The sequence below is a fragment of the Gopherus flavomarginatus genome, chromosome 6 (genome assembly GCF_025201925.1).
Source record: "Gopherus flavomarginatus isolate rGopFla2 chromosome 6, rGopFla2.mat.asm, whole genome shotgun sequence".
NCBI classification, from domain to species: Eukaryota; Metazoa; Chordata; order Testudines; family Testudinidae; genus Gopherus; species Gopherus flavomarginatus.
Window position 1 is genome coordinate 71,755,383 of NC_066622.1, and position 12,987 is coordinate 71,768,369.

General features: G+C 44.7%; 1 protein-coding gene across 4 annotated transcripts in view; it reads left to right on the forward strand.

Annotated features, from left to right (window-relative positions):
• Positions 1-12,987, forward strand: part of WDFY4 (WDFY family member 4) — a 257,556-nt gene that overhangs the window by 85,805 nt on the left and 158,764 nt on the right. For all 4 annotated transcript variants that reach the window (XM_050959877.1, XM_050959876.1, XM_050959875.1 and 1 more), the window contains 4 exons: positions 240-458; positions 4,001-4,185; positions 7,552-7,783; positions 10,129-10,280. In XM_050959877.1, coding sequence (XP_050815834.1) covers positions 240-458; positions 4,001-4,185; positions 7,552-7,783; positions 10,129-10,280 — 788 coding nt within the window. The remainder of the gene's footprint in view (positions 1-239; positions 459-4,000; positions 4,186-7,551; positions 7,784-10,128; positions 10,281-12,987) is intronic.

Sequence of the window (12,987 nt, forward strand, 5' to 3'; positions counted from 1 at the left end):
GCGGTCTAGTGGGGTGGCGGGGGGACTTGGAATTAAAGCTCTTGAATTCCACAGTTGCTGCTTCCACTTACATGTTGGCGGACTTTGGAGAAGTCATTTGATTGCTCTGTGCCTCACAGGGCACTAGATTAATGTTGAAAAGCACTCTGAGATCCTCAGGTGAAAGGGACAGAGCCCTGTTGTCAGGGACCGAGCAGGGGAGCCTGCTTCCTCACACTTATTTCGTTTCTTACCCACAGGTGCCAGACTGTTCCCACCCTTGGGCGGCCTGACTGTCTCCTCCTGGTTCCTGGTCAGCAGGTTCTGCTCTACCCGTGATGCCCACCCCCTGCGGTTCCTCACTGTGGTGCGGCACATGTCGAGGATGGAGCAGGAGTTTGTCTGCTTTGCTGTCAGCTTCTCCCCCACAGACCGCTCCTTGGTCATCTCTACAGAGGAAGTGGAGTTCCAGCCACTGGGTAAGGCTTTCCACAGCCAGCTGCTGCGCACTGCAAGGCCAGGGCCTCAGTCATTTGGGAGGACTAGAGATGTAAAGGGTAATCTCCACTTTCCTTTTAAAAAGGAATTCTAGACCTCCGCCCTGGAAAGAGCTTGGAAAACAGAAACAGCTATCAACTAATCGCTGGGGTTAAAAGGGATAAGGAGTGGAAGGATGGAGGACCAAAGATCTCTTCCCCCTCTTATCTGTATCTGTTTATCTCTGAGTGCTGTACTGCCACCCATCACTGCTGCATCTGACACCTATATTCACAAAGAGACTTGGGCATTAGGATGCTGGGTGTCACAAGCCTTAAGTTTTTGGTGCCTAGAAAATCCTGCAAAGGCTGAGTGAGGCGCCTCTGCTCCCTAGACAGTAAATAGGGAGAGACAGCCCGCTTAGACAGCGATTCACAAAACCCAGTGTACTTGGCAGCTCCTTGCCTAAGCCAGGCCAGCCAATGGGAGAGGCCAACCGAAGGTGAGCCCGTGGGGATAGGCGCCTGCCAGGGTGGCAGTTAGCTCTGCTTGTGATCCACAGTGCAGGAACCTTCTTTGGAGTTAGGCATCTCAGGAGTTCTGTAAAGGAAGCAGGGGTGGGGGAGCACTGCGGTGGGTGAGGTAGGACGACCTCCCTCATCACTTTTAGCCTCATGGTTGGGATACTCATCTGGGATGTGGGATTCCCCTCATTCAAGTCCCCCCCCCCACACCTCATGAGGATAAAGGATTTGCACAGGCATCTGCCCTCACCAGTGTGCCATGGGATATTGTGATGTGGAGTCTCTGTCTCTCCCACTGAAGCTGTTCCATTGTGGATACAAGTTACAAGGGAGGTCCTCCTCCCCTCCCCAATCTGGGAGGTGACCTCTGAGCATGCCCATCAGCCTGGACCCTGCACACGGGTTAGGGAGCTGAATGCCTGTTTTCTCCTGCTTTGGGAATTGCTCTGGGGCTTAGGCAGGAGATGAGTGCCCAGGAGCCTAGAAGGAGGAAGCAGCACATAGGTCAGAGGCAGAAATGGGCACAAAGTTCAACAGGAGTTTTATGAATTGCAATGGAACCTAAAATGTAGGTGCCTAAATGCTTTTTGAACCTAGCCCTGTGTGCCTTCCACATACAATCAACAGAACTAGGTGGCCAAGTATTCTGTCATTCTCCTTTCCCAACCCCTCTACCAGGATTATATTGGGGCTGGCTCAGTGGCCAGGCACATGAGATCTGTACCAGCTGGGAGTTCCCCCACCAGGGGAATTCTTACCTGGTCAGCTCTAATTGGCAAGAGTAGCAGAAAGGGTCTGGAACTCACCCAAGAATTAATATCAGTTCTGTTTATTACTCCACATCTATTCTTTGCACTTGATTTTCAGTGCTCTACTTAGGACAGTATAGTTTATTGCAATTAACAGAATTTTGTACTGCTTGGAGTGAAAGTGGAGTGAAATTGATGCAGATTTCATTGAAAATTAAACAGATACATTGTGCATTGAGTGCTCTTTTATTCTTTTTAATTACATTTCTGATTCCTTTCCCCAACCCTCAAGAGAATCACTGAACACGTGTGAAAGATCTCGTCTCCTACTTCTATTATACAGTGTTTGAATAGCATTGCGTTATGCCAGGTGGGATCTGCAAACCTGACATCAGAAACAGAGGCCATCTGGCTGTATTTAAGCAATCATTTGATTTGTCTTACTTAGAGCGGAGTAGATAATACTTTTTTTCAGTTTGGCCACTGAACAGAAAAAAAAATCCAGTTTATTTTGAAACAAAATGGATTTTTTTTTCTCGGCATAATGAAAAACTGAACATTTTGTCCAGGTTGAATGAAACATTTTGAACATCTATTTGAAGCAACGTTTTCAAAATGAAGTGTCTAAAGGATTCATTTAGAAAATGTCAAAGCAAACTGTTTAGGTGTTTTTCAGAAAAATTATTCTGACTCGTATTTGTCTGAAACTATTAATCAGATTCCACCTTTATTCACAAATGAGTTTGTTTGCCCCAAAACTTCATTTCTGGCACATTTGCTATTTAGCCAAAACATTCACCCACCTCTAGTCTTAGTTAAGAGTTGGTAGCGGCTTATAAGTACATGTTGAGCCCCTACAGAAGTGGTTATGTCAGGCTGTGGGACAATGCATTGAAATGGATTGGAATATGATGTAAGTTCCCTTCAGTGTTTGGTAGAAGGTGTTATGGAGTTGCTCGTATGTTCCTGTATTACTTTGACTGGACCACGAAGTCCCAGTTGTTGAGAAGTACCTAGAGTGATACGTCATTCTAGGTTACTTCTAAAGAACAGAAATTCTGTAGTCCAGTAGTATATGTATGTTACTGTGTGGCTGTGTAAGAGCTGGTATTATTACTGTGTCTGCCCTCGTCACAGTATTAGATAATAAAGATCCCATTGTTGCTGTACCCTGGCACCTGCACAAACATCTAATGGGTATCTTCCCCACAAGAAGGGGAGTCTTCTCCAACAAAAATGGTTTCTTAGGTATGTAAAATGACATCCCTTTTGCCATTAATATTCTGCTGTTCGAGGAGACAATGCTAAATTAATATGTTAAATTGTGCCAGGTGCCCAGAAGTCTTTGAGAATAGTGCAGCTTATAAATTAATATCTGTTATTATTCTCACTGATAATGACATGAGGGATGTGCGCAGATCTGGAGCATAGAGGGGACTGAGATGGCAGTGAACACCCCCTGATCTCCTGGCTTCCAAAGCAAACAGCTAGTTGACTTCCCTGTTTTTTGAATGTCTGTTCTCAGGCTTTCACTTATCCATTTCTTCTTATCCAGTGATCAGAGCTGTGCTTGGTAATTCAAACATGACCCTGATTAATCCATGGGAGAAGGGGGCTGGGACTGAGAGTGGAGGTGTACAGTGCAGCTGGGACTTTCAAAGAAGCCTAATGGACTTAGGTGCCTGATTTCCATTGAGCTGGTTCCCAACGCCCTTAGGCACCTTCGAAAACACCAGCTTACCTGTCTCCGTAATGCAGTCACCACAGACAAAGGATCTGAACTTGTCCAGCCTCTAAGAGATCCTCTCCATAGCAGCTCAATCAGGATTTGTCTTGTTTAGAATTGGTTTCATTTTACAGCACCCAGGATGATGAGAAAAAAACATCGTTCCTGAGAGCCAGCTCTATTTGGGAGCACACACCATGTGAATCTCAAGGCTTAGGGAAACCTTAAGTCCTGATAATAGGACTCCAGCAGTTTAGGGTGTTTTTATTGCTCCCTCCCTCCCTGCCATCACTGCTTTCCAGAAGGCTCCCCAGTCCTACCCCCTGGCTCTGCCACTGACTGACTCTGTGATCTTGGGCAAGTCACTTCACCTCTTCGTGCCTCAGTTTCCCAGTCAGTATGTTAATATTAGTTGCATTGCAATAATGCCCAGAGGTCCCCATCAGGTTTGAGGCTGTATTTTGCTGGGCCTTGTGCAAACACACAGTAAAAGACAGCCTCTGCTCTGTCTGCCTGCTACTTAAGTGCTTGTTCTTCCCGTGCAGACATCATGGAACCTGAAGTGGAGGTCCCAAATCACTCCTCAGCCCCAACTCAGATTGAGTTCAGCTGCACCCAGCAGCTAGCTACGGGGCAGTGGCATCACCTCACAGTGACGGTTGCTAAGGAAACGAAAAGGAACTGCATAGTTTCGGCGTATATCAACGGACAGATACTTGGCTCCGCTAAGGTAAAGGCTCTCTTCATAAAACCATGCTTGGCAGCTGGTCATTTCCATTTCTTGGGTCAGTTTCTCCCTGTCTTGTTAATCCCACATGGAGGAGACCTCAAAGAGCAATGCTGTCTGTGTGCGTCAGAGCACGTGGCGCTCAGGCTGGCACTGGAAATCACACGAATCCTTAGAGATTGAGGCTCAGATTTTCAAAAGTGACCAGTGATTATGGGGGCCCAAACTGAGACACCTTAAAAGAGCCATTCTTAGGAATGCTGAGAACACGCCCTTTGAAATTCAGTACCCTTTTGAGGCATCTCAAGTTGGCGATGCAAAGGCTTTAGGCCTGTATTTTCAACAGGGAATAGTCATTTTGGATGCTTCAGTGTTGGGGTTGCAGAAGGAGGCCCTGGGGAGCAGTGTAGAGACACTGATCCTCTGTGTGATTGCCCAGCCTTCCACAATAATGCTAAGCCTGATGGGATTTCCCTCTATATCTCAGACATCTATGAGTTTGGTGTGTCCCACTGTTTCCCTGCCCTGCCTGCTGCATCCAATGGAACACTCTGAGTTTCACATCCCTCAGGTAGTCATTCCCTGCATACTGGCCAACCTGCTCCCAGCTCTAGTATCAAACAGGCGGTGAACTTGCTCTTCTCCTCAAATAATAGACTCAGTCTGTTTCCAAGAGCTATGTTCACATGGGTTAATATTAAATAAGAAAGATGGTTCAAAATGGGGGGTAAGGAGGATTGCAAAACGTGATTTTGTTTTTTGCAAGTCTTGCAAAGTTTTGTTGTTTTTTAATAAAGCCCCAGCTCCCGGAGTCCTGTCATTTCACAAGAGTCTCAACTTTCATTACAAAAAATAGTTTCTTCACCTTTTGGGTGTGGGGAAAAGCTTGAACTCAGTGCACCCCGAAGGCTCAGAAACAAGAAGGCAAATAAAAAGAACCACCAATTTATTATTTTATTTTAAATCTCAAGATTTTTAAGCCAATCTCAGGATAGTTTTGAAGCCTTACCTGTGATTCTTTTAAACACTTGTGGTTGGCCATACTGAAACTGTCATCCAATTCTGGGCAGTCCCTAGATCCCTTCCCCTCTCCACTGTTTATAGCAACCTTGGTCTCTTCCTTCTGCCTCCTCTATTCTGATGTATGCAAAGCTCGCTTGTGTGTTATACTTCCCCTGTAAAAGCAATCTGTTTCATTCCCAATATTCTCTTTCCCATACTTGAGAAAAATTATGTCTCCACAGCATCTTGTGGGACCTATATCCATTCTGAGAATGAAAACTTAATTTAATTTGTCTTTTTTTAAATGAGACTGGAAGTCATGGCTAAAACCAGGCTTGAGCATCACAACGGATTAAAGGATTCACAGCAAATGTGCTTAGCATAAGTCAAAATAAAAATAAAACAAGGCTTTAGTAAATAAGAGATGGGCCCAGATTCCGTGTCTTGAGGAAATGAGGTGATGCTTTTTTCATGATATTGAAAGCGAAGAGGAAATCGGGCAACAAATCAGAATTACACAGAGGTCATTAATATCTAGGGCCAGGATTTTAGTGTCATGGGAATTGCAGATAGGATCAGACCTGAGAGCAATCTGATCCAGTCTCCTACTGTACCCAGCATCAAATGCTTCAGAGGAAAAGATAAGGACCCTGCAGTAGCAGATTTGGGATGATGTGGCCCCATAAAGGTCATATCCCTACCCTAATAGAGGCTGCATTAAGCTCTGAAAACTCTTTGGCATTATAACTGAACATTTTTTCAAAAATAGGCAGGTGCCTACGTCCATATTTCAGCACTTAAGTGGTCAGATTTTCCAAAATGCTGATCTCCCATTGAAGTAAACTGGAGCTGCTGAGTGATCTGCACTTTGGGAAAAATGGCTTGTTTAGGTGCTTGGTGTAGATGTAGGTACCTAGCCTTTAGGCTTCTATTGTTGAAACTTGTCTCCTAACTCATTCTGGACGTGCGGTAACCTCTCTATACTTATGGTTGCTACACAGTTTCCATTACAAGCCTGATTCTGGATCCTTCTCTAAAATCTACCCAAAAAAAAGAACATTGGCCTCAAGGAAGTTTAAGTCTGGGATCAAGGCAGAGTATTTTTCTACTACATTTGAAATGAACAGGATGGGTGTTCTTTAAGAAAGACACCTTGGGTGGAGTTTTCAAAAGTGCCTATGTGACTTGAGGAGTGCAAGTCCTGATGGTATTTTTGAAAGTGATTTAGAAGTATAAATCACTATGATGCTTTTGAAAATCTTAACTCTAAAAATAATTATGTATTAAGTTGTTGATTATAGTAGAGCCTAGGGAGGGACTAACCAAGAACAGGCCCCTGCTGTGCTAGGTGCTGTACACACACAGTAGTACATAATCCCTGCCCAGGAGATTTTACATTTTAGACAATCTAGATCTTTAGTCTAGATTTTACAATCTAGAGGAACACAATAGAGTTGCTCCTCAGAGTCCAAAAAGGCATCTTAACTTTTTTGCTGCATTGAGGTTGACTAGCCTTCCTCAGAGCCCAGTTGCAATGTTGACTCGATTACGATCAAAGCTGAAAATTGACTATTTATTAAATGATAGGCCCTGGTCCTGTAACTTGATCTACCCCTGGCAAATAGCACTATTGAAGTTGATGGGGTGCAGGTGCAAGGGTCTGCCCAAATGGAACAAGTTGCAGGGTTGGAGCTTTAAAGCGACAGCTGATTCCTGGAGGACAACACCAGGATTTCCACAGTTGCTTAAGGAGTTAGGAACCCAAAACTCATTACTGAACATCCCTGTTACAACTATAGTAATTGCTGACATGGAAGTGTAGCATCAGGGAAGTATTTAACGTAGATTTTGCTTCTTTGCTGCTCTTTAGCAGCTGAGAACAAAGAGGTGATTTAGCAGCCCCCTGGGAATCAGAAGGTCTTCACAGATCACTGGCAAGAGCTCTGGAGGTCACTGATAGCACACAGAGCACACTTCGGACTTTTGATCCCACTGGGGGTGTACTTGTTATCTTGTTCCAGGAAGGAGAGACCAGATGTATCAGGTGACCAGGTTACAAAAGCCTAGTTTAAGTGCTTCAAAGAATGGGCCAAATTGATCCCTACTGGAAACCAGTTCAAGTCAGTGTGATTGTACGAGGGATGAATTTAGCCTGGTGTAGTTATGTGATCTCTAAGCGAAACAGCGTGATCCCTTGTGTTAATGTCAGTCCTTTTGTAACTGGGATTTTCACCGAGTAAGGACCCAATCCTGTGACATCACATGTAACTCCTCTTGACTTCAGTAGGGATGAGGACAGACAGTATCTTGCTGGGCAGAGGCCCTACAGTTCTGCAGATACACAAGTGAATTCTTTCTCTGGTGCAGATGCAGTACATACAGCCCTTACCCGGGAGCAGTATTTCCATGGAACCGTCCTCCTTCGTTGACATCTATGGCTACATAGCTACCCCCCGCGTTTGGAAACAGAAGTCCTCCTTGGCTTGGCGCCTGGGCCCAACATACTTGTTTGAAGAGTCGATCTCTGGGGAAACCGTGGAGGCGATTAACAAGCTTGGGCCCCGGTACTTCAGTAACTTCCAGGCAGTGCAGCTTCCAGGTATGCAGGGACTCGGACGTGCCGCACTGGGCATCTGCCGTGGTTTATTATTATCATCCATTATTAACATTCCCGGTGTGCCTGGAGGCCTCCAACAAGATGGGGCCCCATTGTGCTGGACACTGGGCGTATGTGTAGTAAGGCCGTACGATCTAAACAGACAGGACAGACAAGAGTGAGAGGAATGAAGTATAATTATCCCCATTTTACAGGGCAAACTGAGGCATAGAGCTAGGCCTCCGCTAGGAGTTAGGCACCTAGTGGGGTTTTCAAAAGTGCCAGAGTTCCTGTCTGCATCTTCAGACACCTAAATACTTTTCAAAATCTGGCTTTAAGTGACTCGCCCAGGGCACCTGTGACAGAGTCAAGAATTAATTAAGATTGATTGATCTGTCGTGCTTCTATGCCCCCCATCACCATAGTATCTGGGCGTGTCACAATCGTCAGTGTATTTCTCCTCAGAACCCCACCCCCTGTTGGGTAGGTCAGTGCTTCTAGCCTCATGTGACCTGTGGGAACTGAAGCTGAGAGAGACTAAGGCTATGCCTACACTGTCAGCAGCATGTTGAGTACAGACACCCCCCCCCAACATGGGTATAAATTGCAGCATAGATGGTGAGGCACTGCTTAGGCGAGTAGAGTACAGAGACACCAGAACTTTAGGGTGTGTACCCTACATGACTCTACACACCCCAGCCCTGCCTCCCCCATTTACATGGCTGTTTTTAGCTGTATAGAGTCCTGCTGTTCCTAGAGCCTTTCACTGCCCCTCCCCCTGCTGATGGAGCCTTTCGCTGCTCCATGGAGCTATACGCTACAATGTGGAAGCAGCCTGCTTTCCATTGGGGCATGTGCCTTAAACACTGTTGCAAGAGCAGACCAGGCCTAAGTGACTTGCCCAGGGTTACATGGGATTTTTGTGGCGGAGCCGGAATTGAATGCTGATCTCCCCCAGCTCAGACTAGAGCTCTAACTCCTGAGTTCCAGCTCAGTGACTTGACCACAGTACTAACCCTCTTCATTTTCTGTGGGCATCTTGTTATTTATGGAGACTTCAATCTGGGTGAGGCAGACATTAAGGAAGAACCTTTGTAACTGGGATGTGCAGTGCTAGACAAAAACATCGCAGAAAAGGAAACAGCAATCTCCTTAGCTGCACAGGCCCTCAGAGGAGAGTGGTGCAACAAAGTAGGGGAGAGAGCGGGAGGCAGGGAGCACAAAGTTGCATTCAGTTTAATGAAGAAGCTTTTTAACTAAAGTATACTGTTAGCTTCAATTATTAAACAGGCAGACAGAGCATCTCCAGTACATTTTAGTTATTGATTGCTGCTTGTTCAACTGCTGAGTGTATCCACCTCTGCATTAGGAAGTCAGTGGGCTGGGGATGTCTTCTCCCACTTTAAAAGAGTGGAACAAACCCATCTGCTGAAGCTGCAGTCTAAAGCAAAGGTTACAGGCAGGGTGAAATTTTTCATCAAAATTTGTTTTCAATGGAAAATTGAAGGGGTTTTTTGACGATAAAACATTTTCCATGTAAAATGTTTGCTTTCTAGGGAAAATGTGGATTTTTTTGTCAAAAAATTGAATGCCTGAAAATCAAAATATTTCAGGCAAAAGCCAAAATATTTTGTTTCTGCTGCAGTGCCTTATGGAAGTTGTTGTTTGGGAGTCTCATGTTCCCATTCTCCTCTATAGACTGGGATCCCCAGCCAGACTTCATTTCCCATGATGCTCCATGGCCACGTGACTGCCGTCATGCACCACCTCCTCTCTCCAACAAGGGGGAGACTGTTGTGCAACAAGTGAGGTGTAGTCAGATCCGGGAACTCGGTGATCTGACTCAGTTTCCCAGCACAGGGCTTGAGAATTACTTGGAGAACAGGGTATAATTGCTATGGGGTAAACCATGCCCTTGCTCTCAGTGGGTGGGTGTGGAAAGTCCTTCATGGAGTGGTTCCACTGCCCAGCTTCTTTACTTGGACCATGTGGAGAAGCAAGGATTTATCCTATGAGAATAATTATATAGTGACAGATACCTGCTTAATGAAACCTGCACTGTGTGTCGTGCTCTCAGCTCTTGGGTTCATGGAGATGCTGGTGGTAAGATCTACAAAGAGCAGTTTCCAGTGGAGAAAAGCTGAGTGCAGCTCCTACTGGTGCCCATGCTGGCAAATTCCAGCCTTTGGGCTGCAAAGGTGTAGGTCCAGTTGTGGTTCTGGTTAGATCAAAGCGGAGCCCTTTCTAAACACCCCCTTTTCCCTCACATTTTATCCACTTATCTCTTTTAGGCTCATGTGCTGAGAATGTGAAATTGCTCATGGGTTTAAAAGTCTCTCTTGTTTTAGCTAATGATGACTTCAAAGAGCCTCAGCTCACAGCCTTGGTTGCAGAGGAGAGAATTTCATTTGGGATCAATGCCATTTGCTCATCCACCACCACCATCCAAGACATAAAGAGCTGCTACAACGAAGTGGACGGTCGGCTGATCGCCAAAGAGGTCACAGGCTCTCTTCCTTTGCTTTCAGACAAGCATCTTTGCATTCAGATTTTCTTGGAGCAAAATCTCTGGTTTTGTTGTAACTTCCTCGCTCTGGTGCTTTCCCTGAATTCCTGGATCTGAGTCTCTTCCCATGTACACCAAATGTACATTAATATAAATCATTCATTTCAGCAGAGTTACTCCTGATTTGCACTGAAGGAAGTGGGAGGAGATTCAAACCAATTTGCATTACAGGAGGAAATTTGTCTTCTTAAACACTGTTTGCACCAAAGGCTGATATGTAACTGACAACTAGAGCTGAGCGAACAATTGATTTTTGGGTTTGATTGTCAAACTGAAAAATAAAAAAAACCTGTTTTATTTCAGACGGAAACAGAATTGTTTCCTATTGTTCTTGATTAAACAAAAAACAAACAAACAAAGAGTTGGCCAGGTCAAATGAAATGCTTCAAATGTCTATTTGAAATAATATTTTCAAATCATGGTTAACATTTTAAAAGGACATTTTCTAAGTAAAATGTTGTTCTGAGTCAAAAATAGCACGACAAAATAAAATGTCGAAATGGCTTGTTTAAAAACTGCAAAAAAAATCCATTTTGACCTTTTTTTAAAAAAAAAAAGTCAGATTTTTTTCAGCTGAAATGATTTACTAAATTGGACCCCAAGTAGTTTTGGAACCCTGAAAAATGCATTTATGGCAAAATTTCTGTTTGCAGAAAAAAATTCACTCAGATCTGTTCATAGATTCCAAGGTTAGAAAAGATCATCTTGTGATCATCTAATCTGACCTCGTGTATAACAGGCCAGAGATCTTCCCCCCAAATAATTCCTAGAGCAGATCAATATTGAAAAATGTTATCTAATAAACAACAAACTGGGGTTGTCACCTTTGTGCATTTGTCCAATAAACCAAATGCTATTAACATAAGAACACAGGGAACACAAAAATCACCATAGTGGATCAAGGCTATGGTACATCTAACCTAGTACCCTATATCAGACATCGATTAGCACCACATGTGTCAGAGGAAGGTGCAAAAATTTCATAAAACAAAATTATGGAATAACCTGTCCATAGGAGACTTTTTTCCCTTGATCTCAGTCAATTAGTAGTTGGTTTATGGCCTGGGGGTTACGTCATATGACTGTAATTTTTAAATGATTTAAGGTCTGCTGTTACAAATCTTCGATCCATTAACTGTCACATGGTAGCATTCTCTTTTAGGATCTCGTTGAGTGCTCATGTATGAAATTGTTTAACAAGAAGAAAATTCCTGGACAAAAAACTTTTTGTTAAAACTGGAGTTGAAATTGAGTGTATATCAATAATTTACAGGTTAAAACTTTACAGGTATTTTGTAATTATCCCCAAGTGAACCGTTACAAACTCACATGGTTCAGGATGTAAGTTACTCTTAAAAGAAATGCCGACATGGCAAAGTAAGGGATGCACAGTTAAAGCTCTCTAACAACCTTAACTTTGCTCCAGAGTGATGCCAGGAGGAAAAAACACTTGATTGGTTCATGCCTCTGCATCTGAGACACCTGACCATCCCAACATCCAGCCGCAGTCTAGCCCCTAGGGGGGTCCGATGAGCGGCAGTGAAGTGCAGATACTACGGTATTTCTTCAGTGACAGTCTTCAAGCCCCTCACCCACAGGTGTCAAGTGGAGTATTATCTGCAGTATCCTATATGGGGGAGCCAGATGGCAGCAGACTCTGCATGTGTACACTCCTTTTACCACCACCATTGCCTCCAGCAATGGGTACAGAGCAGAACCATTGCATGCATAGGGGGTTAGGTGTGGTGGTGTCTTCCACCAGGAGAACCTCTTTGTTCCAAAGGTGAGGGAAAGGGAAATGGTGGCAACTCCAGGAAATGGTGGAGAAGGATGCGCTGCGTCACATCTGTGAGCCTCTATGAGTGCAGTAAATTGTGAGGAAGCTGCAGACCGTGGGAGCAGTGTGGCAGTAGTGGACTAACCTCCCCAGGGACTCCTGTCGCTCTACAGATATGCTATGTTCTCCAGGATTTCCCTCATCCTCAGCCCAGTGTGCACAGGGCTCCTCACCCCACAGACTTTCCTTAGCCTCCAACATCCTATAGGTCTGTGGTTCTTAGGTAGCTTCACTGAGTGCTCTGTGCATCCCTTTTCTGTTACTCCAGGCTCAAAGCCCTGATTCCTCCTCCCACTCCCAGATTTTGCTCCCAGCAGTCTTCTTAAATCCAGATGGAGCAGCTTTGGATCTTAGTAGGGTCAACACTGGGCTCAGTATGAATGTTTGGGTACCTTAGCTCTAATTTCCAAAGGTTTTTTACTCTTAAGTTGCTGGCGAGCACTCTTGACCTGAACTCCATCTTCACCATGTTTTTGTTTTAGCTGGAGCGGGAGATACAGATAGAGCTCTGACAGTGCTCAGGTAGTGTTAAAATCCTGCCTTGAAATGATGACAGAAGACAGGTTATTCATGTCTAAGGCTGTGTGAGGGAGTGGGCTGCGCCAGTGTGCCCCTGGAGGCCAGGGGAACAAAGCCAAACCCACTAATCCAAATAAGTATGTCCCCTTTAATAAAGTCTCACAGTAGGAACATTTGTAAAACAGGTCGCGAGGCCCTTACTCCTCAGCAGCCAGGACCCCTGGTTTACAAACACCTCAACTCGACATCCTCCAGCAAAGTCTCTGAGCCTGGTCCAACTACTCC